The sequence below is a fragment of the Lissotriton helveticus genome, chromosome 3_1 (genome assembly GCF_964261635.1).
Source record: "Lissotriton helveticus chromosome 3_1, aLisHel1.1, whole genome shotgun sequence".
In the NCBI taxonomy this organism is placed as follows: Eukaryota; Metazoa; Chordata; class Amphibia; order Caudata; family Salamandridae; genus Lissotriton; species Lissotriton helveticus.
Window position 1 is genome coordinate 1,427,884,224 of NC_136061.1, and position 25,791 is coordinate 1,427,910,014.

The window sequence follows — 25,791 nt, forward strand, 5'->3', positions numbered from 1 at the left end:
AGGGGTGGGTCTCCTTCCCTTCTCCAGGCCTCCGGCCGCTTCGCCACACCACCGCAGCCGTCCAGGCGGGCACCGCCGCTCCGTGGGACTCAACGCTGGGCGGGCCACTCGTCGTCCAGCGCCCTCCGGCCAACCAAGCTCTCGTCGGGCCCCAGGCACAGCACACGGGGGCAGTAGGACCACCTAGGAGCGGGGTCGATAGCACGAGCCCTAGGGACACCGGGCTGGCAATCTCTGCGGGACCCTCCACTTGCCGCCTTCAGAACAGTCACTCCGGCCACAGGCCTACCAGGCAGGTAAAGGCGTCTCCCCGGGGCCCGATCCGGCGACCCCTGAGCCGGGGCCCGCAGAAGGAGCCCGGTGGCGTCTCCGGCCCACTAGGCCTCTAGGCACTGCAGATCCCCGGGGTCGCGTAGCTCTCCCTCTCGACACCTCTCACCACCCAGGGCGGTGGGCGCCGCTCCACTGTGGCCGTCTCCCCTTCACTCCAGGGGGCTCCAGCGCCGCCGGGGGGAACTCGACCGGGCCCCCGGTGGTCAGAGGGCCCAGGACACACCACCGCACTCCAGAGTAGGCCCACCGGTCACGGGTCGGCCAGGCAGGTATAGGCGTCTCCTCGGAGCCCAATCCGAGCACCCCAGAGCCGGGGCCCGCCAGGGAAGTCCGTCAGCGTCTTTGGCCTGCCAGGCCCTAGGGCACCGCCAATCCCCGGGGTCGCGTAGCGCTCCACCCCGACTCCTCACACAGCTAGGGGCGGAGGGCGCCGTTCCGTCGTGGCTTCCCGCCCCTCACACCAGGGGGCACCAGCGTCGCCAAGGGGGGACCCGGCCGGACTCCCGCTGAACAAAGGGCCCGGGATCACTCCACCTCACCGAGGCGCCGCAGATCAGACGTTCCGCTCCCGCCTGGCCTCTTGCAAGCTGCAGCGTCCGCTCGTCGCAGGGGCCGGCTCTGCGAGGCGCTGTTCTGCGTGTCCGCGCCTCCGAGGGTCCCAAAGATGCCCCCACCGGGCTCTCAGCCGCTACCGCTCCGTTCTCCACCAGATCCGGGGGAGATCTGCGGTGCGAGAAGGGTCAAGGGCTCCGGGGACTCAGGAGCTCACGGTAGGAGCGACCAGTCAGCCCGCCATCTTGGCCACGCCCCCATGTACAATTTTTAAATGTAAATAAAGCATCATGTGATGCGCATTGTCATTTACGAACAGCACATTTTCCATAGAAATGTGCGTCAATTTTGCACAGAAATACACATTTACTGCAAAAACTATAAAGCACACAAATTATAATGTGTTTGAAAATAGGGTTTCTGTGGATATTCATCATTTGTAATCACTTAGTAAAATGTCTAGATTTGTTTTAATCTTCCAGCACACTTCAGAATTGCAAAAAAAGTGCTTTATTTTTTCCTTTCCTAACTGCTGAATGAATACATTTCATTTACAAAATTTGTTGTGTTGCAAGAAAACAGCCTTTTCTTTCACATTACCTGTACTTCAGCAATATTGTCACATAATTCACTTTAAAAACTCCTTTTACTTTGCAGTCAGAGAAAGAAGTGTAAACACCAATCCTGCAGCAATTTGTCAGAAGATAAAGCCTGGCATTTGACGTTTGTCTTTTAAGCTTCAGAAAACTTGACAAGTTAAATCGCGAATTTAAGGCATTTTTAGGTCTCGGCCTGATCCAGCGCATGCGCTGCCCTCGGCCGAGACCTTTAGTAGCTCTCAGAAATGCTACTTTGCCGGCGATCAGCTTGCTAGAACGCGCATAAGAGCGCGCTCGCATGCACATTATAGCAAGCTGAACGCCGGCGCGCGCGCATGCTCGTAATAGCAAGGTGGTGGCTGGGCCTCGCAGCCATGCTTGTTATTCGTTGCTCTCCACTTAGCCACTTCTCACGTGCATGACTCACACTGCCGCCTGCCTTCAAAACCGCAAGTGCGGCGTTAGGACTGAAAAGTGAAAAGCAGCGGGCCTCGCATTCACTAGAGGGCGCATCTGACATTCAATCATCCCCTCGACAGCTGAGTCACTTGAATACCGCCCCTCGCTACACTCCATCCATTTGACACGTTCTGCGTTATGCCCACAGCCAGTGCTCGAAGGCAAAATAAGCTAATGCATTGCACGAGTTAGAATTATTCACACGTTAGCTTTAATCGGAGACGATGTGGTCTGACTGCTAGACTGCCGACTTTGGAGCTGGGAAAGCAAGGTTTGAGCCTTGGGGTCGCGTCCACATCCTGCGACCAGCTTTTGTTTTAGTTTGCTATGTGCAACCACGGGCTGCTTTGTCACACACGTCTGCATAGCAAACAGGCATATGGCCGGCAACGTAGCACTTGTGATCATAACTCTATACCCCTAGTTCCTCTCACCCGGTGCAGAAATTTACCGGAATCCCGAAAGCGACTCTTCCTCTTGCCATACACGAACTTCAACCCACTCTCTAGCATTTTTCACACCATAAACTCCCCAGGTACTCACATAGTTCGCTGTACCGCTGGCACCATCTCCCCAGCTGCCGCAGCACGTCGGTCAGCAGGTCGCAGGCAGTGAGCTGCACCGGGTCCCAACACAATGCCTGGCATACCTGCGCAACCGACACCCGCAGCAACGCTCGCATCTCTTGCACTTTCCGCCAGCCACAGGCGGGGATCCGTCACCTCTCCCGCGGCTCCATCCCAGTGGCTGGTGGTGGGACCACGGCCTCACAGTACCTGCCACTTAGACCAAGCACCATGACCGCTCACCTGAGCCCTATGTTGCATTAGCAAACCCCGCCTCTTTTAGTCCTGTGCTGCCCCGCCCCTTTAGACACCCGCTACTTTCAACACATACCCGCCTGCAGGTATTCAGCCCAATTATTTTGGCTTTTGTATAAGGAAAATATATTCACCAATTTTGAATAACATACGATACCAACATGCAATGGGCAGCACTAGTGCAAGGCTCCCGGTGTGTGGAATAACACATGCAGTTCTACATCTGCAACCCACTTGCTATATCCTTTTTGTATTACCCAGGCTTGTCAATATCTAAAAGCAAATGCTCGTGTGAGTTTATAGTCGATAACGAGCAATAATGGCATATTATGCACTATTCTGAATTGGTGAAAGCAAAAGGTGTAATTCTTGGTAAATCAGTGAGTCCCTTTCCGTACTATCGCCAGCGCCATCTTGGGACACGCACCTTCCCAGCCGGGGACGCGCCGGGCGACCGCAACGCACGAACATCGATTGCTCAACAATCAGACAACGTGGCCAAGGTCTGCTCAAACTTAACTTTAGTTCGTCTGCACCAGTCTGTGCAGTTCACAGACATGGAGGGCGTATAAAGACAATCTCTGTTCTCCCTCGTGTTTTTCCGAGTCACAATACTACAATATCAAATGTCTTGTTCTTGTTCTTCCTCTTCAGGTTTCATAGCAAGAAGAGTTCGGAATTCATGATTCCAAAATATTCGTGAAAGCTAACCTGCAACCCCTCTATTTCCACGCAGATACTCCTGACAAGGATGTTTTCGTAAATTAGGTTTACAGACAAAAGAGCGCCTAATCAGGAACCCTTCTAGAGGATACAAAAAAATGTGCAGCAAAGCAAAGTTTCCATTAACGGGAACGGTTTCAGCAAGAATAAACACGCACCAACCACTGTAACAAAATCCACTTCAGAAAACCATTTTCTATTTTACAAGATCATTGTTTTCCTGTTTTTTGACATGAGAAATAGTTAAGCTCCTTCGCGTACATTTCACGGACATCATGACTTTCACCCACGGTGAAATGTGTTCATAAAGCTTCTGGTAGTAATAAGAGAACAGCATCTGTTAATGGCACACTTAGAAGTGACACCGGTATTAATAAAATCTGTACCTAGTTAAAGACTATTCCTCCATTAGGACAGAAGCTCACTTCTAACCATGAAAAACCAAAGTAAGTGCAGTGGCACTTAAGATGGCACCTCCCTAACAAAGTATTCAAGTGCTTTACAAGAGCGCATGGCTTTGTAGTTTGGTACATTCAATGAGATAAGCTCTGGACTGGACAACAAATAGTGGATCATTCCTTGATTAAACAAGCATTGGCATAGCCAATAGGTCTCGCCTTTGGGACCTTATAAGTGTTTAGCCATGCAACACTTGATGTAGTTGCACCAAGGATATTGAGCTGCATAAGAAAACACGTATAAGTTCCCAAAGGCGAGACCTATTGGCTATGCCAATGCTTGTTATTTATTGCTCAGACTTTCCAGACTCTCTAAAAATCTGCTTACGCACACCAGCAGGTGGCGATCCATAGTTTGGGAAATACTGCCCTAGTAGGTATATTTGGGGTGAGGGAGGTGGAGGGCTGAATTTTAGTTATCCAATTGATTATCCAAGACTCCTGAATATATGAAATAATTTTTTGGGGGGGGCGGGGGGGGGGGGGGCTTGGCCTGATGCCAAAGTAGTAGCACAATATCGGCTTTGCTCTATAGAGCTGGATGCTATCACCTTCATCCTGCAGCGGTGCCAGTCATGAAGTCGACATATAAGTGAGCAGAGTGTTAGAAATAAATTTTGAAATAAAATTTGACTTTCATAACGTTTTAGAATGACATCTGCCTTGGGCTTCAAACATGACATGCAGACATTTGGTGCTAAAAACAATGAAAACATGAGGCTTTGATATTCAAAGGCCTTTAACCAGACCCTTTCCCTTTTTATAAAACATGCACGAAAATAGTTTGAGTTTAATAGTCACTAGTTTAGATTCTGTCTTATCTATATAATGTATTTTTAACTTATGATAAACATGTGTGCAGCTATAACATTTAGCTTGTATTTTATTAACACGATTAACACAACATTTACTAGTGCAGAAAACAGTGACAGCTAACTAGAATTTAAAGTTTGTAGAAATTCAGTTGGTTCTAAGACAATTTGACATTCCAGATAACAGAATGTGTCTTTCGTTTGTGAAATAAAGACACCTCACATAAATTACAGTATGTAACCTCGAACTTATACTGATATCGTATTTGTTGCTAGTAAAATGTTACTTAAAGAGAGCCCCATTCGTAACTGACTTAAAGCTTGTTTCGTTTCCCATAGAGAAGAGAAAACACATGCATTTCAAAATGTATTACCATATTATGTCTCTAATGACTTGCTGCCTAATACGTTTCTTTACAGCTTACAGATCATGTGTTTAGCCAAAATAAACAGATGCTTAATAAGTAGGTTAGGAAATTAAGTCATTTAAAAATTGGATTCGAACTGTGCTGTGGGAAAGATTTTATTGTTGCCACAAAGAAGATAGCCAACTCGTATAATGGATGACTTGGGAGAATGCAGAGATTTCTAATGGACGGTGAAAAGAACAGGTCATACTTTTTGCAACTGTTAATTACAGCTTTTAAAACGCATTACTAGTTTAGGAGCTTCAGATTCGTTTTAGCACATCAGAGATTTGGAGGGATTTTATCTGAACAGCGTTGGGTGCAGGAGAGCAGATGACAGGAGTGGAGAGTCGAGGAGAAGAAAAGCAGATCAGCTGAGATTCAGGCTGCGTTTATTTTGACATTTATTAAAACCCAAGCTTTGCTACGGCTTATTTTATCTATGCTTTATTTTTCTTTATGGGGAATTCTGCAATTCTTAATTATTGACTTTTTGCTTCATGCTAAAATAACTCTAGACTTTATTTTTGAGCTCTTCATGGGTTCTGACTGACATCATTTGCGCCCCATTTCTTAGAATAGGTATTCTATCCTTTATGTAAAGTGCTGTATGCACATTATAATATGACAATATTTTTGTGGTATCAATGCTGTAGCCTAATTGGTATTTGCCTAATAAACCAAGAATCAGAAAAACCTACATTTTAATTAGAAAATGAAACCCTTTTAAAACTACTCAAATCTCTCCCTAGTGACTGAAAATAAAGAACTTGACAGTTGATCATATACATGACTGTGTACGTTCTGTTTCAGATCTATTCAGTAAACGGCAGCCAAGGTCCATTCGACCAGTCAAGCACCTAGGATTTTGAGGGTACAAGCGGTAAGTTTGGGGTGACTGATTTAACACCTGATTTTTGGGCGCTTAAATGAACTTGTGCTTGGGCGTAGGAGCTTAGCAGAGGATAGCGAAGTCAGATTAATCCGAGATAAAGCTGAATCTATGAAGGGCTAATGCCACATGGCAGAATCAAGATGGCAGTGTCTGTGACACGACCTGCAATGGGCGGTCAGCGGTGACATCACATGGTCATGGCAGTCCAGGAGTGACCTGGTTTACACGTTGTAGGTCCCTGGGGAGATGAAAAGCTGACCCTAGACCATGAGAATTGGCGGTGCAAGACGCCCCGCAGCAACACTGTCATCGTAGGCCCATTCGGGATCGGAAAATATATCACATCAACAGAACTGAGCATGCTGTGGTGGAACTCAAAACTGCCTCCGAGGATCTTTAAGTACAGGTGGACTTGACAGAAGGTATTTACAGTACAGGGTTGGAGACTCAGAAAGGCAAGCACATTGTAATATTTTCAGAGTGGCAAGGCCACTCCAATGCTTTGAAGTAAAATGAATGATTATGTTCCTAGGAAGTGTGGCTGAAACAGATGATGGAGCAGTAAGGCGTCAGCATTCCTTGTGAAGAAAGTGCACAAGATGCCAGCGAAAATGTACTGTTGTCGCTCATTTGCCAGGCTAGGGAGGAAGACGCTGCATCACAGACACTGGTATGGCCTATCTGGGAATTAACAACTGTTAGATACTTGGGTGTCCAGAATTATGAAGTAGAAATAGATCGGCTGGAGGGAAACTTGAAACAGGCAATTTAGATGCTGAAGAAACATGTGGTTAATGAGGTCACTGCCAATTTCCATGGTGGGGACAATCACTGGGCAAAAAATAATAGCTCTTGCCCAGTTGCTATAGTACTTGAGCACATTACCCATAATTGTACCTAAGAGCTGGTTTCAGGCGCTGGATACTTTATTAACTAATTTGTTAAGGGGGACAGGTAGGCACAATGGGGCCCTGGCCGAAATACAGCTCCCAACACTATAAGGGAGGAATAGCAGCCCTGGATATGGAAGCTTATTACTGGGCTGCACAATTGCAGTGGTTACTGAGATGGGTTTCGGAGAAGATTCCTGGGGTAGGAAGGGTGCTGAGCCATGAAACAAAACCGGAGGGCCTCACAGAGGGACTGTCATAACCCAAAAAAAGAGCTTTGGACCACAGGCTGGTGGGAGACATTGCTGGGCTTGATAACTGCAAAAGACCTGCACACAGATACCCAACGCAGCAGCCATGCCAACAGAGTGTATACAGGACTTAAACCACATTCACTGCTGGAAAGGCATAAAAACCTGGCAGGAAAAAGGTATGCACACAAAAGGGGACCTCTACAGTGGGGGCACATTACTAGAGTCCAACAGTTGATGGAGGATTTTGAGCTGTCCCTAGAAAATTTTCTTCCACATCAGTTAATGATGGCTGCTTAAAATGCACAAGGAACGTAGGGAATAGAGAACCGATTACACACCAAGGCATGAAGCTTAACAATTAAACTGCATACCACCAAGTTGTCTAGCACCTTTCATTATAAAATTCAACATTCTTATGCAAGACTATCTAAAAACAGTTGCTGTGAGTCTTACATTCATATCTCCAAATTGAGAACCTCCGAATAGAATTGGAGACAATCATGAGTGGTGAGAAAATGTCCTAGAAAAATGGTTGACTTATCTGCTTCATGACTATGACAGTGCCCTTTAAATGTTAAGAAATGCTCAGCTTATGTTTCAGACTAAGCCTGTTGTCCCATCACATAATCTGATGATGCTATGACTTAACAAGAGTTTACTAGAACAGCTACCTCCTTCCTGTAGATGACATCGGGCAGTGATGCCCCTCGATGTAAAGTACAACACATTTTGTCTTCAGGATAGAGACCTTCAATTCACAAAGACCTGTGAATGGTATACACTGATTGTCGGCACATGAAGAGGGGGGGTGGACCACAAGTAAAGATCACATCTTATTTTGATATGAGGTATGCTTAAAATCCATTTCAACAACATTCTAAAACCTGAAAAAAGGTTACTATTAGACTTGCCAACTATATCTTCAACTTTCATTTTTCGTTTTTCTGTACAAAGGCTGCCAAAAATGTTTTTGTGGGATTAGTTTCTAGTGTTGGCGAATATTTCTTGACTTTGTAGTTTTAAAACATAGGTATATCATTCACTTATATATATAAAAAACTACTACTTGTTATGTGCCTGGATTAGTTCTCTTGCCTACCCCTGGACTAGGACACAATTCTATTCAAAGTTGACTGTGACTTCTAGTTCAGACATTAGTGTAATAGCTACCTAGTACACCTATGTCTGAACTAGGATTTTTAGTGGACATTGAATAGAATGATGTATTATCCTATGGCACCCAGTGTTGCTACTGTATATATGTAAAAACATTGCCACATACTGATTACTTTTGAGCACCTTGCGCTGCCTAAACTAAGTAAAGGAGTGTGAATGTATTAGGACAAATATATAATACATTGGAGATCAACCTGATCATGGGCCTTTTGTTCAACTAAGCAGTCCTCTACCTCACCCCCACTGTTTGAATGTCAGGGATTGGTAGGCCTTTGTTTGAATTTGAACTTACTGAACCATTGCTATTTATTTATCTAGAACATAGGGTATATCCTGAGCTCATATTCCAAGTAAAAAGTTCATAGAGACAACAGGTTCTTCACAGATTTCTTCTTTATTCCAACGATTATGTATTTCTTCAGAGGAACAGAATTAGCTGCCACTAGCAAACACGTGTTTCGTCCTGTGTTCAATCAACCACGGACTTCCTCAGGGCAATTCATTATAAGTTTCCATGTCCAAATGAAGTTAAAATTTGTTGAATATTCAATCTCGAATATTGTTCCAAAAACGAACGTAGATAGACGCCTATCTACTGAAAATGCCGGTACGAGTAACATAGTAAATATCGGTATTTGGAAATTAACATTTGCTACGGACGGTTGGAAGAAGATACAATATTCACGTTCGTTTTCTCTGAAGAAATACATAATCGTTGGAATAAAGAAGAAATCTGTGAAGAACATCTTGTCTCTATGAACTTTTTACTTGGAATATGAGCTCAAGATATACCCTATGTTCTATTTAATGGTTTGGATTTTCCACACCTTCTGGTGAATGTTGAATGGCCTTCACTTTATCCCTAGAGCTCTAACTAATTGGACTAGAATTATAAATCGCACAACATTGCGTAATTGTTAACCTAGCCATCCGTCTATTTGTATTTTCCTATTTTCCTATTTATTTATCTAGTTAACCCAGGACCTGGTCTGGATATAAGGGCTTGTCCTTGTTTGTATATACATTTCATAGGGTCTAAGATGGGACTTAACCGCATCGATGCGGTGCATTTTCCCGTTGTGTGCTGGAAAATGCAAAAACAAATGTTCCATGACGAGCTGGGCTCGTCATCAGCGTAGCAGGAGGCTACCTCATGACGAGCCCAGCTTGTCATGAGCGTGGAAGGGGTTAAGGAGCCATCCTTTTTGGGATGAGAAAGTACATGGAGTAAACCCCTCTGTCCTGTTGATGTGGAGGCACTCTCTTGCACCTTTCTGGAGCAGAACTTCTGCCGCATCCTCAAGAAGGCAGAGATGGTTCTCTGCTGAGCATGTGTCTGTGGTGGAAAATGCTGAGAGGTGTTGTGAGAAGTAGCGGTAAAATTGATGAACCACCACTAATACCCATTAGTCCGATATGTTTTCCTCCAAGTGAGAGAGGAAATGTCGTATTTTCCCCACATTTGAGAAGGCAAGTCACTGCTTAAAAGGGAAAGCTACTTCACCAGATCCATCTCTGACCTTGCCTCTGTTACCGCAGTATGCATCCCCTGGGACAACCCCTAGTAGCCTGATGGAGTAAGATATGCTGTAGTCTCTAGAAGGACTGCAGGTGGTTGGGTTAAGTGGCCTTGGTTCCTCGAAAGGAGCCTCTTGTGGCAGGAAACCAACAGACATTGCAATTTCCTGGCCTTTATCTTTTGAAGCAGCTTGTCAACCTCTGGGCCTAACAGATATTTTCAGCTGAATAGGAGGTTGAATAGATGCAGCTGGACTTCTTGTTTGAACCTGGAGATTCAAAGCCAAGTGAGGTGCATAAGGACAACGCAGGTGTTGATACCACTAGAAGCTGTGTCCAGGGCACTGAACGCACAACTAATGTTGGCATTCCAGAAGGTCTTATCTATGGAAACTATCTCTCCCCACCCCCTTCTTTCTGTGGACCTCAGGAAGTATTAGCTTCTGCATCTCTTCCCACTGGGACCTGTCATAATGTGAAAGGAGTCGGACAGTGTTGGCTATGCACCAATGAGTGGCTGCCCCTACAACTATCCTTTTGGCCACAGTGGCGATGTTCTTACTCTCCTTGTCGGGTGGCGAGACTGCGCCTGTGGTTTCAACAGAGACCCGCTTGTGGGCAGTATGGAGAACCAATGAATCGGAGGGACGTGGCTTTTTATGTAAAGAGGACTGCTTTTGTAAATAAGCCTGCTGGGGATTCTCCTTCAAAAGTAAGACTTCTGTTATGAGCAAGTGCCTCTGTAGGCTTTAGCAGGCAGATCTTACCGGTGACCAGGTGAATGAAGAGACGCTTCTGCATGCTGTCAAGCTCGTATCAGAGTCTTTGCAGAATCGGCAGCTTTGATCTAGCTGTCGACAGGAACTTCGGAAGCTGCTTTTAGTGGTGCCTTTCGTGCCGGTTTCCGGTTTGAAGACAGATCTTCAAAGCTCTTTTGGCGGGTTGGCCTCAACAACCAGTAAGGATTGAAGCCATTGGCAGAGCCTCAGTTAACTCTGAAGCCTTCTCTTGGTGCCGAATGGAACCCAAAGGAAGCAGGGACTTTGGAAGAGGCAGTCTTTTTTGTTTGTGCATGTGGCCAAATGCCCGACTCCTGCGGGAGTGGCGCTTTACTTCAGCGTGGAACTTTTTATGTGACCCTGGCTTGCTAGCTAGGTTCTTGAAAACAGGTGGCATACTTCCAACCCTAGGAGGGGCCTGTGTTCAAGGGCCACTGGTCTTCAGTGCCTGTTTGATGTCATCTTCTTCTTTGTGCTCTAAAGGGCCTGTGGAAATGGTCTCTGGACTAGGTGATGCCTGCACTGCGGAAATTTCGGACATGTCAGCTTCCTCACCTACTTCTGCCCAGAAGGGGCCTTCTTCCCTGAAGATGTCTGGGGTTTCGTAGAATGCCTGGTGGTTTATTTTAGGATGTGGCAAGCACCTTTCCCTACACTACCTTTGGGTCGTTTTTGAGCAGAAGATGAGGCAGGACTCACAGGAGGTGTTGTCATGGTCCAGAAAAAGACACAGGCTACAGTCATTGTGATCATCCTACCACAGGTATTTGGCTTTGCACTGGGGGCAATGTTGAAAAGGTGTTCAGCTCATCACCCCCTTCCAGTCTGCAGTCTCTAGAGTGGAAGTCCATAGTAGGAGGCACGGTTCCCGAAGGCAATTTCCCTGTGGCCTGCTCTCCTAAAGTGGTGAAGCTTACCAAAAATGTTATCACAAATTTTATACATCATCATAAGGCCTCCTCCTTCAGCTTGTTGCCACCACACCATTCCAGTTTTAAGGCAACTCTTCCAGCACTGTTGAACTAAAGAACAGATCAGTGCCCTTCCACTCAGGAAAATCCATTAGTGAAAGAAATGTGTCCTTTAGGTAGGGTTAAAGTTAGGAGTAGAGATCGCTATGGGTTATAAAGTCCATTCTGAGGTTAGGCATCCTTCCTTGTGCAGCCTATGGCCTTGTCATTCATCATGTCACAAGAACATCTCCACAGATATATTGGGCCACATTATGTAGTTAAGCATTCAGTATCCTCTCTATATTACCCCACACACTGTTATTGACTGACAGAAAAGCATTTGTATACAGTTTGTACCCATTGGCAATATTTTGTCAGGCTATACTGTATACATATGCTGTGGGGTTTTAGGTTTAAACCTATAATAACTGATAAAACCCCACCGAAAGAGAAAAAGCTCTCACCAGTGAAAACATATAAACACTGAAAAAACACCTGCACAACCACAAACTAAATGCCATTCAAAGAAAGGGAAAAGAGAGCTAAATAGTCATTTTTGTTTCTTCCTGAAGGGGTAATACAATGTAACTTTGTTCTACAAGCGAACAGTAAGAAAGACTGGGCTAACCGTATTCGGCATGAGTTTTGTTGTTTGGGGATGCCACTAAACTACTGTTACTTCATTCCTTTTGCTTTTTACAGTTTTGTGGTCTTTGGTCTAAAGATGCAGAGCTTAGAAGCATGTTTTAGGTCTTGTTTAATTATTTTATAAACTGTAGAGAATCTTTCACTGATATGTATAATGGCTGGTTTCATAAGAATCTTTACTAATATGTGTCATCACATTTACCCACAAAGAATGGGTAAAAACCCTTAATACATCAGCCCCCAGTTTCTAGTGGCTCAGTATTGATGGTAGGTGAATTGCCAACGTCTCAGGCTTTAAACATTTAATGCAAGGTATAGTGACAAGTATATGTAAAAAGAGCGCTATCACCAAGCATCTGGGATAGTGATGAAAACATGACACCAGACTTTTGGAAAACATGGAACGCAGTGTCACTTGGAATGCTCTGCAAAATAGGTTCTTTCCAAATTCAACAAAGATTGGAGTGATATTGATTGTATTTGCAGTGGTTCAGCTACGTTTATGAAAAGGTTGTGTGATGACCTGCCAAAATTGATACATGAGCTGAAGTGATTCTCTGTAAGAGATCCTTGCCACTTGTTAGATGGTATGCTGAAAGCATTTTTACAATCTTCAAAGTTTAAGAGGGATGCTATTGACTTTTTAGTCCATCCTGGTGCACTGTTTTCTTATGCACAGGAACTAAAACGCAAATATTTATCAAAGAAAGAGTCATCCCAACTGTGTCCCTTAGCTGATGCTACTGAGTCCAAGCAGTATTGGCATGGAAAGCTAGGTCAGTGGCCAGAGTTAACAAATTGTGTACTGGTTGTTTTGGCTTTGCCCGTCCCAAGTGCCAATGTTGAGAGGGCCTTTTCACATAAGTTTACATGGGAAAGAAAGAGCGAGCGCACATGACCAAAGACTCACTGAAGAAGTATTGTATGGTGTACTACAATAAGTTTAATTTGCAAAAATCTATTTGGACCTCATATACACTATATGCACACTGTCTATGTACCATGTGCTATCAGTGCAGAAAGCAAGCAATAATAAAAGCAAAACGTTCCATAAACACCTGAAAAACACATTTTCCGTTGTTTTTAGTGGCGCGAAAATGTGTAACCACTGATAATAACTTTTTTTAAGGTATTGAAATCACTTGAAAACACTGAAAAAACCCCACCACAATTTACCCAAAATAGAAACTGAAAACAGGAAAGCCTATGTATACATATAAGCACTATCAATATGGAATAAGAATCCCATTCTGACCATGTTATGAAATCCGAAAAGCTAAGGCAAACTATCTTTACAATGAATTTATGCAGCAGTTTAATTCCTGCAGGATATTCCATTTAATTGTCACAGGTAACAGTTAGGAGTACACTCACCACTTCTTTTCTTAGTTGAATGAAAAACTGTTTACACTTGAAAGATATTTTCACAATCTTCAACCTAAACAAAAAGAAAAGCAAAATATACAAATACGTCAACAATAAATTAGTCTTCAAAGTTCCAGAATAAGAGTATGACATCCCCTTAGTCTTCTAATCCAACTAAATCATGCATTTCAATGCTAAGGAAAAAAACATATGTAGAGAAGTAAGTAAAGTTTGTAACAGAGGCCAACTAAATACCCCAATAGGTTGGAAAGCCTTTCATTGGGCGATCTGGAGGATACTATGTGAAACATTCGGATTGATGCCTTTTGGATTGCGGTATAATAACAGCTGCTAGTGAAAACAGACACCACTGATGTAAATGAACGTCTCCTCTGTAACAAAGTAATAGAGAGTCATACAACAGTGCTAGCCCCGGTCACCCAGCCTGTACATACTGGTTCTGGAAGCTGGGGTTCACCATTTTATTAAGGCCCCACTATAAACTGCATTCAAATTGTCATCATCTCTCCCTGAATTACCAACATGTGTTACAATAAGGCGGCATCCATATTATTGTTACATTATGTAGTAGCACACAATTATCTCTCTTGAAATGTGTAGCACTGAATACACTGACATTTTCTTGATGCACAAAGAGGCTGTGCTCTACAGCTATTCCAACTCTATACAGTATATTTCATTTCAACCTACTGACAGTGGTGCTAGTGCTCTTTGTTTTGGTTTTTAGTTATAGCTAGACAGAGTTGTGACCAGACCGTACCCGACCAGAGAAAAAGAGGTTTAGAAGCATTACTGAGAAAGGAGCATTGGCGCAACCTACACATTAGTTACCTTGTGAACAGCATTTCATAGGTCATAATTGGAGTTCTTCTGCTGAAAAACATTGCTTGCATTGTAGTTTTTGTCTAGTGGGAAAGCTTATGTTCAAAACAAGAGTGCTGAGGTGGTTATGGTTATAGGCCAATGTTCAAGGAAGCAGGCCATATCAGTTTATGAAAACTTTTGACAAAAGAGTACGCCTAACATTTACTGCTAAAGTAATTTTAAAGTCACTATACACTTAATGTAGATTGTAATTACACTAGTTTAAAGCTAGTAGAAAGGTGTTTTGTTATGTGTAATCTCACACATTACTGTAACAGGCAAAGCAGTAGGGTTTTTATTGCAGTGTTATATAGCACAAATGTGACCTGAGGACATGTGAGTGCTATACATGAGAACCCAATTACGTTACACATTTCTAAGTAGCAGGGAGATTAGGTGGTTTGCCCAAAATCACAGGAAGCAGAGCCAACAGGACTCTAAAGCGGCTCCCTACTTCCAAATTCGGCCACACTAGCCATAAGGCCTTCTTACGAATCCTGGGGGTAAAAAACTTCCACAGCTAGAATCCGTCATAGGCCCCTACCAGTGTGGTGGTATATTGTTGTGTCAACTATAAGTTTGAAGACATGTATAATTTTATGACTGCAGGCCTGATGTTTGCCTTGTCGGAAAGGTGATGCTCAATATAGATGACCTGAGTATGTCATGTCTAAGCTGTTCACTATGAAAAGGTACATGAAAGGCAGTAGGGCGGACTTATTTTTATTATAAAAGCTATATGTTGAAACCAATAGGCCTTTAATGATGGACTGCTACTACACTATGCTAAAGCCCATAGGGTTGTGGAATGTTTAAACAAGTGAACTTGTCCTGCAGACAAAGTGCCACAATAGTCTTCGAGCCCTGTAAAGAAATCCATGTATTCTATAAAGGTTATAGGGGCTGGCAAGACCACATTACTAGTGAACTGCAACTGCCGAAGAAAATGTGCCCCCCACAGCCTCTTTGTTCTTGCAAACTATACTTTCAACACTTATTTTCTTGCTTTAAACAGAACACCATTTGTGTTTCCACTCACTTGCACAGAGCCCATATCCCTTCCATTTATTCATCATAGGATACACACCCCTTCTGTCCTATTTGCTCACAACAAGATATTCATACTCTTTGTGTTCATACACAACGCTGCCTTGCTACACATATAGATTTACACTAAATAAATTAAAATGAATAGATGTAGGCAAACACACACCCCACCTCCCCACTACATGTTCCACAAAATCTTCTCCACTACCTCACCACAGATACTCTGCCCCTTGCCCTCTTTGACTACATATTCTATTCTACTCCTCCTCATTCAGAAGACGTTTTATGCCATCTTGCCCTTCTTTCTTTCATCACAGACTGTTCAGAATAAACTTCGACAATAGTTGAAAATAGAGTAGCCAAAAAACAGCTACGGGGTAGATCAATCCGGATCTGCGTTTAGGCTGTGCGGAAAAAGAAAGAACGGACGCAACGCGCCGGGGCAGCGTCTATATAGGTCCGGCGACGTCATTTCCAGCACACACAGCGAACGATGCGGAGCTGACCAACGCCACCTAATGACTCGCAGGGGTACTGCTAATAAAAATTCTCCGGATCGAGACGGAAGCCTGGGGGAAATTCTAAAGGTAAGGAATCTACACCTCACCCAGCCTCCTCACATCGCAAACTCTGGAAGTATGGCGGCTAACGACCGCGCTACCCATCCTGTCCTCTTTTCCTTTCTCTCTTTTCCCACTTCCGTTTCCTACCTTCGAGGGTAATACATAAGACCACAAATGCAGCATACGCCAAGGTCGTGATTGCCTATCTAATGTACACGTGACCAATCATGTCAACGATATGCCTACTGTAACCCCAACGGCGTATAACGACACCAGTATTGCATTCACTATATCTGTACTGTACATACAAAATTTTCTAATAAAATCTTTTGAAATAAAAAAAAAAAAGTCTCTACCATATGAAAACCTTAGTGAAACGTCAGTGTCAAGTCCAGAAATACCAGATGATGTGGGAGGGAAAAAAGGTTGGCAAGGGAAATAGAAAGACTACTAAATCACAAAGCGCGGGAAATAGGTGAGATAATCGTGGGACAGAGGAAGAGAAGGTGACTGGACGACAGTACAAAGAATGCAGAGGTGTTTGTATCCAATGAAGGCAGAGTAGAAAAGGGTGAGGTAGAATAAGCTAATGGATTAGATGGACGAGACAGTGGGTTACTTACAGCTGACAACTGCTGTGATCTGCAGACTACGAGTTCAGATTCAGTTAATGAAGGTTCCGCTTTCTCCCTTATCAGTTTGGCAAATGGAGTACTATTAATTAAGCATTAGTAAGCTCAATCATTTATAGCGCAAAAATGGAAGATGATTTTTAAGCACAATACATATAATCAAATTTTAGTGAGGGGTGGACTGAAGAAGCGGAGGACAGATATAGGGGAAGAACACAGCGCTATGAACTAAAACGGAAACTTTGCTGAGATCAGAGGGAGAAATACCCAAGACACAGGTCAGATAAGCACTCAGATATCACTATGGGTGTTTACCAGTTCTGTACAAACAAACCTTAAATATAACATTCTTAGTCAGAGGAAGAGCTCACAACTAGTCAGAGAACAAAAGGTGTAATTTGTTTGTGATTCAGTGAAGACGGGTAAGAAAGGAGAGTGTTAAAGTCAGAAAAGGAAAGTGCAAGATGGTTTACAGAGTTGAGGCTCGCTACTCATAACTTGTAAAGTTATGAATTGAAATTCAGGCTGCCTCTTTCAGCCTTCTGAAGTCAGTAAATGGAGTATCCTTAATTTGAGCATCATTACCACCTGTTATTTGTAGCACACAGAGATTGAAGGGCTTCATAAAAAGAAGTTATTAATGAGGAATGCCTTGAAAGCGCTGAGGGCAAGGGCACAGCAATAGAGATGACAATTGTAGAATCTCAGTGAAAGGAGAAGAACAGTGTGAAGGGTAGAAACACTAGATGTGGGCAAAAACAAATCTAGCAATAGGGATAAATAGACGCACAGATTATGGAGTGCAGGAAATTGGTTAAGTATGGGAAATCAAATAATAAAGGAAAGCGTGAGAGCCTGTGAGTGCATTTGGGGAGAAAGGGATATTCCAGAGCTAAGGGACATTCCAGAGCTATCGTTTGTGTCTTACGGAGTCAAAGTAGGAAAGTAAAGAGGCAAAATCTTAAAGTAGGCATGGCTTAATGTATAAAACAGTGGGGTCCAGCATTGAAATCCCTTCAATGCAGACTCCCCTTTCCATCCGTGTAAGGTCGCTAAATAGCACTGGATAGATCAGTGGAAAAGCTGTTACTTATAGTGCTTTAAAAGAGCACAAATTATGTGTGAAGCACTACAATATCAAAAACAATAGTGGTTAACCCCTTTGCTGCCAGGCCTTTCCCGCCCTGTGCCACGGCCTTTTGTGACTATTTTGGGTAGTTCATGCCCCCATAACTTTTTGTCCACATAAGGTACGCATACCAAATTTGCGTCCTTTTCTACCAATATCCTGAGAATTCTAAAGTTACCAGGGGCTTGAGGATTTCAGTGGAGGGGACTGCGAAATTAGGCAAAATACAGCTAAATTTGGTGTTTTGGGGGAAAAACGGGATACAAGTGCTGCAGAATAAACAGTCTGGTTTCTTCTTTCAGGAACAGGCAGACTTTTGTCGGAAAACCAACATTTTCTACACAGGTTTGGCATTTTACTGGGACAGCCTATTTTGTTTTATTTTTTGTGCTTTCAACCACTTTCCAGTTAGTGGTAGAAATGGGTGCGAAAACAATAATGGATCCCGGAAATCTGTACATTTCTGAAAAGTAGACCAAATTTTGAATTAAGCAATGGGTCATTTGTGTAGATCCCGCAAGATTTTCCTATGTTGAAATAAAATAATATTGAAATGTAGCTGAAAAAACTGCCATTTGGGCCTTCATTTTTACCTGTAAATTCTTCTATGGTTGATTTTTGAAAGCTTTATACTGTTACGTCCGCAGGACCCTTCTGGTTGTGGGGTTATATGAGGCTTGTAGGTTCACCAAAATCCCGAGGTACCCAGGACCAATAACTGATTTGCACCTTTCAATGCTTTTTCATTGTGTACCGGTTATACAGTAATTCATTTAGTAAATTATAACGCTTGAAAAATAGGTATCAAGTAAACCTATGTATTTCTGAAATTGGAACAAGATATGGAGTTTAAAAGCAGTGGTTATTTGTGAATGTCTGAATTAGTGGCACCCATATTAGCATGTGAATTAGAGGGTATTGTTCAAATTGACTTCTTTTTTACACGTTGTCTTACATTTGGAAGGCAGAAATGCATAGAAAGACAAATATTAATAACATTTGCTCTATTTTGTGTTTCCCTAAGACTCCTGATGAAAATGGTATCTCACTTGTGTGGGTATGCCTAGTGCCCACAACAGGAAACAGCCTAAAACGCAACGTGGACACATCACATTTTTCCAGTAAAAACGGACCCTTTTTTGCAATGTGCCTAGCTGTGGATTTTTGGGCCCTAGTTCAGCCGGCACCTAGGGAAACCTAGCAAACCTGTACATTTTTAAAACTAGACACCCAGGTGAATCCAGGATTGGTAAACTTGTGCAGCTCTCGCCAGTTTTTCACCCAGAATCTCTTGCAAACCTCAAACTTTGTCCAAGAAAACACATTTTCCTCACATTTCAGTGATCAAAATGTCTGCAATCGGCAGAGAGCCACAAACCTCCACCCACATAGCATTCCCCCAAGTCTGCCTATGAAAATGGTACTTCACTTGTGTGGGTAGGCCTAGTGCCTGCAACAGGAAATGGCCCAAAACATATTGTGGAGACATCAAAATTATGTATAATGAGACAACCTGGTTTTGCAAGGGAGTCATCCACGTTTTTGGTCCCGGGCTCGACGGCCATCTATGGAAACCTACCAAACCCAGACATTTCTGAATAGTAGACACCCCGGAGAGTCCAGGGAGGTGTAGCTCGTGTGGATAACCAATGTTTTCTTAACCAGAATCCCTTGAAAACCTCAACTTTAGCTTAGAGAAATGACATTTTCCTCATATTTCTGTGAGGTACAATTGTGGGATCACCAGGCGCCACAAATTTCCTACCACCCAGCATTTCCCCATGTCTCCGGATACAAAATGGTACCTCACTTGTGTGGGTGCGCCAAGTACCCGTGACAGGGAAGAGTCCAAATGTACTGTGGAGAAATCAAAATTATGCATCACAAAACTACCTGTTTTTGCAAGGGGGACACTTGCATTTTTGGTCCCGGTCTAGGATGCCATCTAGGTAAACCTACCAAACCCAGACATTTCTGAAAACTAGACACCCGGGGGAGTCCAGGGAGGTGTAGCTTCCCCATCTGCCTCCCAGGTGGGCAGAAAGACTATTCCTTTTGTGTTTTGGGCACCCCCCACCACTAATTTTCTTTTTTTTTTCTGTTTGAAGTTAGTTTCCTGGAATGTTAGAGGACTCAACTCTCCTATAAAAAGGCAGAGAGTACTAACTCATCTGGCTAAGTTAAACGCTGACAAAGTATTCCTGCAAGAGACTCATCTTACCGAAGATGAGTCGTTAAAGTTAAAAAAAGAATGGGTAGGTGAATTATTTTTTTCCAGCGGAGATCGTAAACGTAATGGAGTTATGATGTTGTGTCGTAGATCCCTTAACTTGAAATTCATCTCACAAAACTCTGATACAGATGGCCGTTGGCTTAATGTTAAATTGATGCTTAAGGATGTTCCAGTCTCTTTTTTCATTGTTGATGCCCCAACAGGCAGTGACACCTCCTTTTGGGGCTCAGTGGCCAAGCACATCACATTCCACATGAAGACAATTTTATTTTGGCAGCAGACTGTAATCAGGTTTTTGATCCTTTTATAGATCGGAACTCTAAAGTATAATTTATCCCTAACAAAACACATAAATCCTTTGTTCACACGGTCACACAACAAACTTTTAGATGCCTCGAGATTATGTAATCCTACTACAAGGGAGTACACATTTTATTCCCCGGTGCATCATTCCCAATCACAACTTGATTATTTTTTATATCGCATAACATTTCACAAGCACACACAAATGCGGAAATAGACCCTATTTTATTATCTGACCACGCTCCGGTTTTGATTGCTGTGGACCCAGACCCAAACCCAATTATCCCAGAAGAAGGCGTTTTAATAATACCCTGCTTTTGGACCCAGATTTTTCTTCTTCATTCAAAACCTTTTTTAATGAATACTTTCTCCTAAATCATATTGATTCCCTGCCTTTTTCAACTACTTGGGATGCTTTTAAAGCTTCAGCTAGTGATTTTATTATATCCTATGTGTCAAAGAAACGTACTATTGCTCGCAATCGTACTCTTACTTTATTCCAAGACATTAAGAGACTGGAGCATTCTTTTTATACTTCCAAATATAAAGATGTTCTTAATACTCTGAAAGCAAAGTTACAGTTTAATAAGGAATCAACGGATAATACCTCGTTATATTTATTGAAATCTAGCGCGAAATGTTATGGTGGTAGAAATAAGGCAGGAAAACTCTTAGCAAATTATTTAAAAACGAAACAGAACAAAGTGAATATTTATGCTATTTTTGTGGGATCACCAGGCCGCCACAAATTTCCTACCACCCAGCATTTCCCCATGTCTCCGGATAAAAATGGCAACTCACTTGTGTGGGTGCGCCAAGTAACCGTGACAGGAAGGAGCCCAAATGTACTGTGGAGAAATCAAAATTATGCATTACAAAACAACCTGGTTTTGCAAGTGGGGCACTTGCATTTTTGGTCCCGGTCTAGGATGCCATCTAGGTAAACCTACCAAACCCAGACATTTCTGAAAACTAGACACCCATCTGCCTCCCAGGTGGGCAGAAAGACTATCCCTTTTGTGTTTTGGGCCGCCCCCACCACTCTTTTAATTAAAAAAAGAATGTAAAAAAACACAACCATACCTGGAGACTAGTGAGCTATAGCCCCTATCTGTAACCCCAGGATGGCTGAAAGACTGTGGCAAAGTTTTGAGAGAGGAGGTGGCATTATTGTGCCCACTTAGGCCAACCCCCAACCCTAAACATTAAAAAAAAAATCCTGGTGTCTAGTGTGCTTTCTGCCCCTCCTTACAAAGACTGAATGTGCCCAATTAACTTTGATGGGAGCAAAAGCCCTTGCCCAAAGGGCTGCTCCCCCCTCCCTGGTGCCTAGTGGGTGGATTCCTGCTTGAGGATCGCCCTCCTGGGGCGATGCCCAAGCAGGGATCCACTAGGGAGGGGTAACATTGGAGGGGAGATTCTCCCTTTTCCAATGGTACTTATCCTGTGTGTTTTGGTGCTCGGGGGCTGACATAGCATCACGAGCACCAAAGCACTGAAACTGAAATGAGCTGATTGGCTCAATGCAGTTTCAGTTTCATATGTAATGATGTCAGCGCACCATGCGTGAGATCGTCATTACATATGGAAGAAATGCCCCGGGAGATTCGGGAAGCTCTTCCCCTCCTCCAGAGGCTAAGAAATAAAAGCTAAAAAAGGCAGATGGATTCTGCGTTGGTGTCCCATGGGCGTAACGGTTAGGTCCATGGCACACCAGCGCTGCAGCCATGGACAGAACCATTATGTCCACGGCATGGAACCGGTTAATAGGAAAGAACTCTGGAAGGGCTAGGATGCGGCACTGTAGAATGTGATTGAGCTGCTATATGTTCATTGAGTGGTGGGAGGAACAGACGGGGCTCGGCACAAGGAACTCCACGATACAAGGCAAATATGGATGGCATTCGAGAAGACCGTGAGGCATCTGTGGCATAAAGTGGATGAGGTATTTGTATAAAAGTATTTAGAAACCTGGGAACAGGTCAGACTGCTAACGTGTGGCTATGGGAGTCTGACAGATGTCGTTCAAGTCTAAGCTTGGGCTCATGGTAAGCAGGTCAAGCATGTTAAGGCCCAAAGTTTAATAGTGATAAATTACTTCAGTTGGAACAGAATTTTATGAGGCCAGGAACCGACGAAGGAGGAGGAATGAGCAGCATGGGGACAAGAAACACCACTAGCAAGCTCCCAATGAAGAAAAGAAGGACTTTTATTCTCTTTAAAGGAAACCTCCACTTTGAGACAAAGGAGTACAAGCCTAGAGCATTTTCATACAACTCCCGCTTCGGCGCTCGCTGCCTGCCTCTCAGCTGACATTGTGAGGGGGAGACCTGTTGCCCACTTGTCAAATATGGTGTATTTTATTCCGCTCCCAGCAAGCACCTCCTACCACAGCCGTGCGGTGGGCATGTTGCACTAATGAACCCAGACTCTGTTAGGTTCCAGCTGTGATACAGATGCCTCCCTTTAAGCCTGCCACACATCACTTTGCAGCTGCTACTTTGTATCAGCTAATCTCGCCACCCCTGAAAACTGTCAGAGCCACTTTGCTGATTTTACAAATTAACAAACACTAATTTTGTATTGCTTGTTGTTCGTTTATTGTTGTACCAACACAGATAGGCAACGTGATAAGAGCCTCTATTATTTTCTCCTGGTTTTTGGTCTAGACCGTGTGCGAGAAGCTGGCCTGGTAAATGATGTCCACTCAATCAATCAATCAATCAATCACGGCATTTGTAAAGCGCGCTACTCACCCGGGAGGGTCTCGAGGCGCTGGGGGAGAGGGGTATGTTACTGCTCGAACAGTACTAATGTAATGTATGTATGCACCTTGCACCTGTCCAGACAACCCTTATGGCGATATAAGAGGTCTTAGACAACCTTAAAAAGCTCTCTAAGTGGTAGCTTTGGAGAGCAGCCTTCAGGATTAGTCCAGAAGGAGTGTCAGTCAGAATATCTTTATTCGACTTATTAAAAGCCATACAAAGAAGAGAAAAAGTTAAAAGAACATTTCATACAAAGTTTTCCTTCCTTTTTCTTTAAAAAAACCAATAATATAAATAGACAGTTTAAAAAAGTATTACAAACGGTTAAAATGATATTACATTCATAAAATGAGTATAAGTAGTAAAACATTTACTTTAGGGCGAATTTAGGCAGACAGCTTTCACCCTTGAGGCGGCTACCAGAAAATTTGCTATGCAAAAAGTAATGTGGGGATTAGGCAATAATTGTAGAAAGAGCAGGGCCGGTCTCACTTGAGTGAAGCCAGCCTCTTTAAGAATAGGGAACAGATATTTTTTCCTTTGCTCTAAATACAACCCACAAAACATGACAAAATGCATTGTGTCTTGCACAGAGAACTGGTCGCAGCTACAGGGAGGGGCTAATTCCGGCTTCTGCCAATTTTTAAAAGAGCCTAAATAAAAATGTAACAAATTAAATCTAAACTTGGTTAAAAGAAACCTGTGGAAGGGGATTGTAACAAAACTGAGGTAAGGTGCAAGTGAAGATGAGCTAACAAGTAGGCAATGTTCCCTTACTGATGGTTTCGCCAATTCACGTTCCTCACGGCATGCTTCCTTCCTTTCCATAAAAGACTTTTTTACAAAATCGATGTCATGTGCCTTAATGTTCTCAGGGGAGGAAAAAAGCTCCGGACGTCCCAGATCTGAAAATGCCTTAGCCAAATAGGCCAACCATGGGATCTTGTTAAATTTGTCCAGAGACAGAACATCAGACATAATTTTATGGTTTAAAGGAAGTTCTTCATTCATCCATATTTTCAACCAAAAGATCAGAGGGGCCATGCTCAACGTATCTGACAAAAAATGTAGACCCACTTCTTTGTGGATTGAATAGGTTGGGGTCGACTGTGGTACAGAAAGCAGGGTTCTAATGAATCTATTCTCTGCTTTCTGGATTAATTCCAAATTTACATGCCCCCACAAAGCGGACCCATATAGTGCAATGGCCACAGATTTGCTCTTATAGATTTTTAACAGAGCTTCCATAGGCCTAGCCCCTAGCCTACCAGCAAAGCCCAGGAGTGCTGATGATGATCTAATTACAGCCAGCCTCTTTGCTCTTACCTGTGGGCCCCAGGTCCCTTTCTGGTCAAACAGTACACCTAAGTAGGGGAATGTAGATACCCTGGAAACGATATCCCCCTTGCAGGTAAATGTTTTATTTCTCTTCTTACTGCACTCTCACCCCATCACCATTGTATGTGACTTAGTTACGTTTACCTTAAGATCCAATCGCTCCATAAATGAACCAAAGGCATCCAAAAGGTGCTGAAGGCCAACACCCGTGCGAGCGATCAGTACGGCGTCATCCGCATACAGAAGCGCCGGGATTTTGTCAGCTCCTGCATGCGGGACGTCTGCTTCCTGCTCCCCTAGGTGTGCGCCCAGGCCATTGATATAAATGGTGAAGAGCAAGGGGGCTAATATACAGCCTTGCCGTACCCCCTTTAAAGATTTAAAAAGGGGGGTATGTCTTCCATCATTCGTTACACGTACAGCTGCAAAGAGCTCCTGGTGCAGAGTGGCCATGAACGAGACCAAAGCCTCATCAATGCCCATCTCCAGCAAGATGGCCCACAACTTTGACCTATTAACCAAGTCAAAAGCCGAGGAGAGATCCATGAATGCAAGAAACACGGACCCCTCCTTGGCCACAGTATATTTGGAGATAAGCAAGTACAAGTTAACGCACTGTTCAATGGTCCCTTTTCTTTCTCTAAAACCATATTGTATCTCGGACAACCCGCCTCAGCTCTCCACATTTTCCCTCAATCTAGATAGGAGGACTCTACCTAAGATTTTTACAGATGAGTCCAAGAGGGATATAGGCCTATAACAGGCGGGATAATCCCGCTGCCTTTATTTTTAAAAATAGGGACGATGGTAGATGTAGCCCATGAGGCAGGTGCTGGGTTGCCATTAACTGCGTTAAACACGTTTGCCAATACCTCTGCCCACAGTTTTGGTGAATACATGAAAAAGTCAGCAGGGACGCCGTCAGGACCGGGTGCCTTGTGCTTTGTAGTAGCCAGGATTGCTTTTTCCACTTCTTGGTGGTTGAAAAGGATAGGACGGGCGGCTGCAGTAACTAACAGGGCACCTTTAATTGCTTCGTCATTATCCCCATAAACATTTTTAAAATGAAACAACCATTTTTCATCGGGGATAACGCAGTCCATGGGTTCATTATTATCGTCTGAGAAGAAGGGCTGTTTAATAATCTCCCAAAATTTCCTACTGTCCTTCAGCACTGCCGCTGAGAGGAGATTTTCCCACGCTTCACGTTTGATGGTATCCTTTCGTTTCTTTATGGCTAGCTTATAGATT

General features: G+C 43.5%; 1 protein-coding gene across 1 annotated transcript in view; it reads right to left on the reverse strand.

Moving 5' to 3' along the window:
• PTPN4 (protein tyrosine phosphatase non-receptor type 4) overlaps nt 1–25,791 on the reverse strand; it is a 1,253,225-nt gene that overhangs the window by 857,097 nt on the left and 370,337 nt on the right. Inside the window, exon 11 of the mRNA XM_078682081.1 lies at nt 13,652–13,715. Coding sequence (XP_078538207.1) covers nt 13,652–13,715 — 64 coding nt within the window. The remainder of the gene's footprint in view (nt 1–13,651; nt 13,716–25,791) is intronic.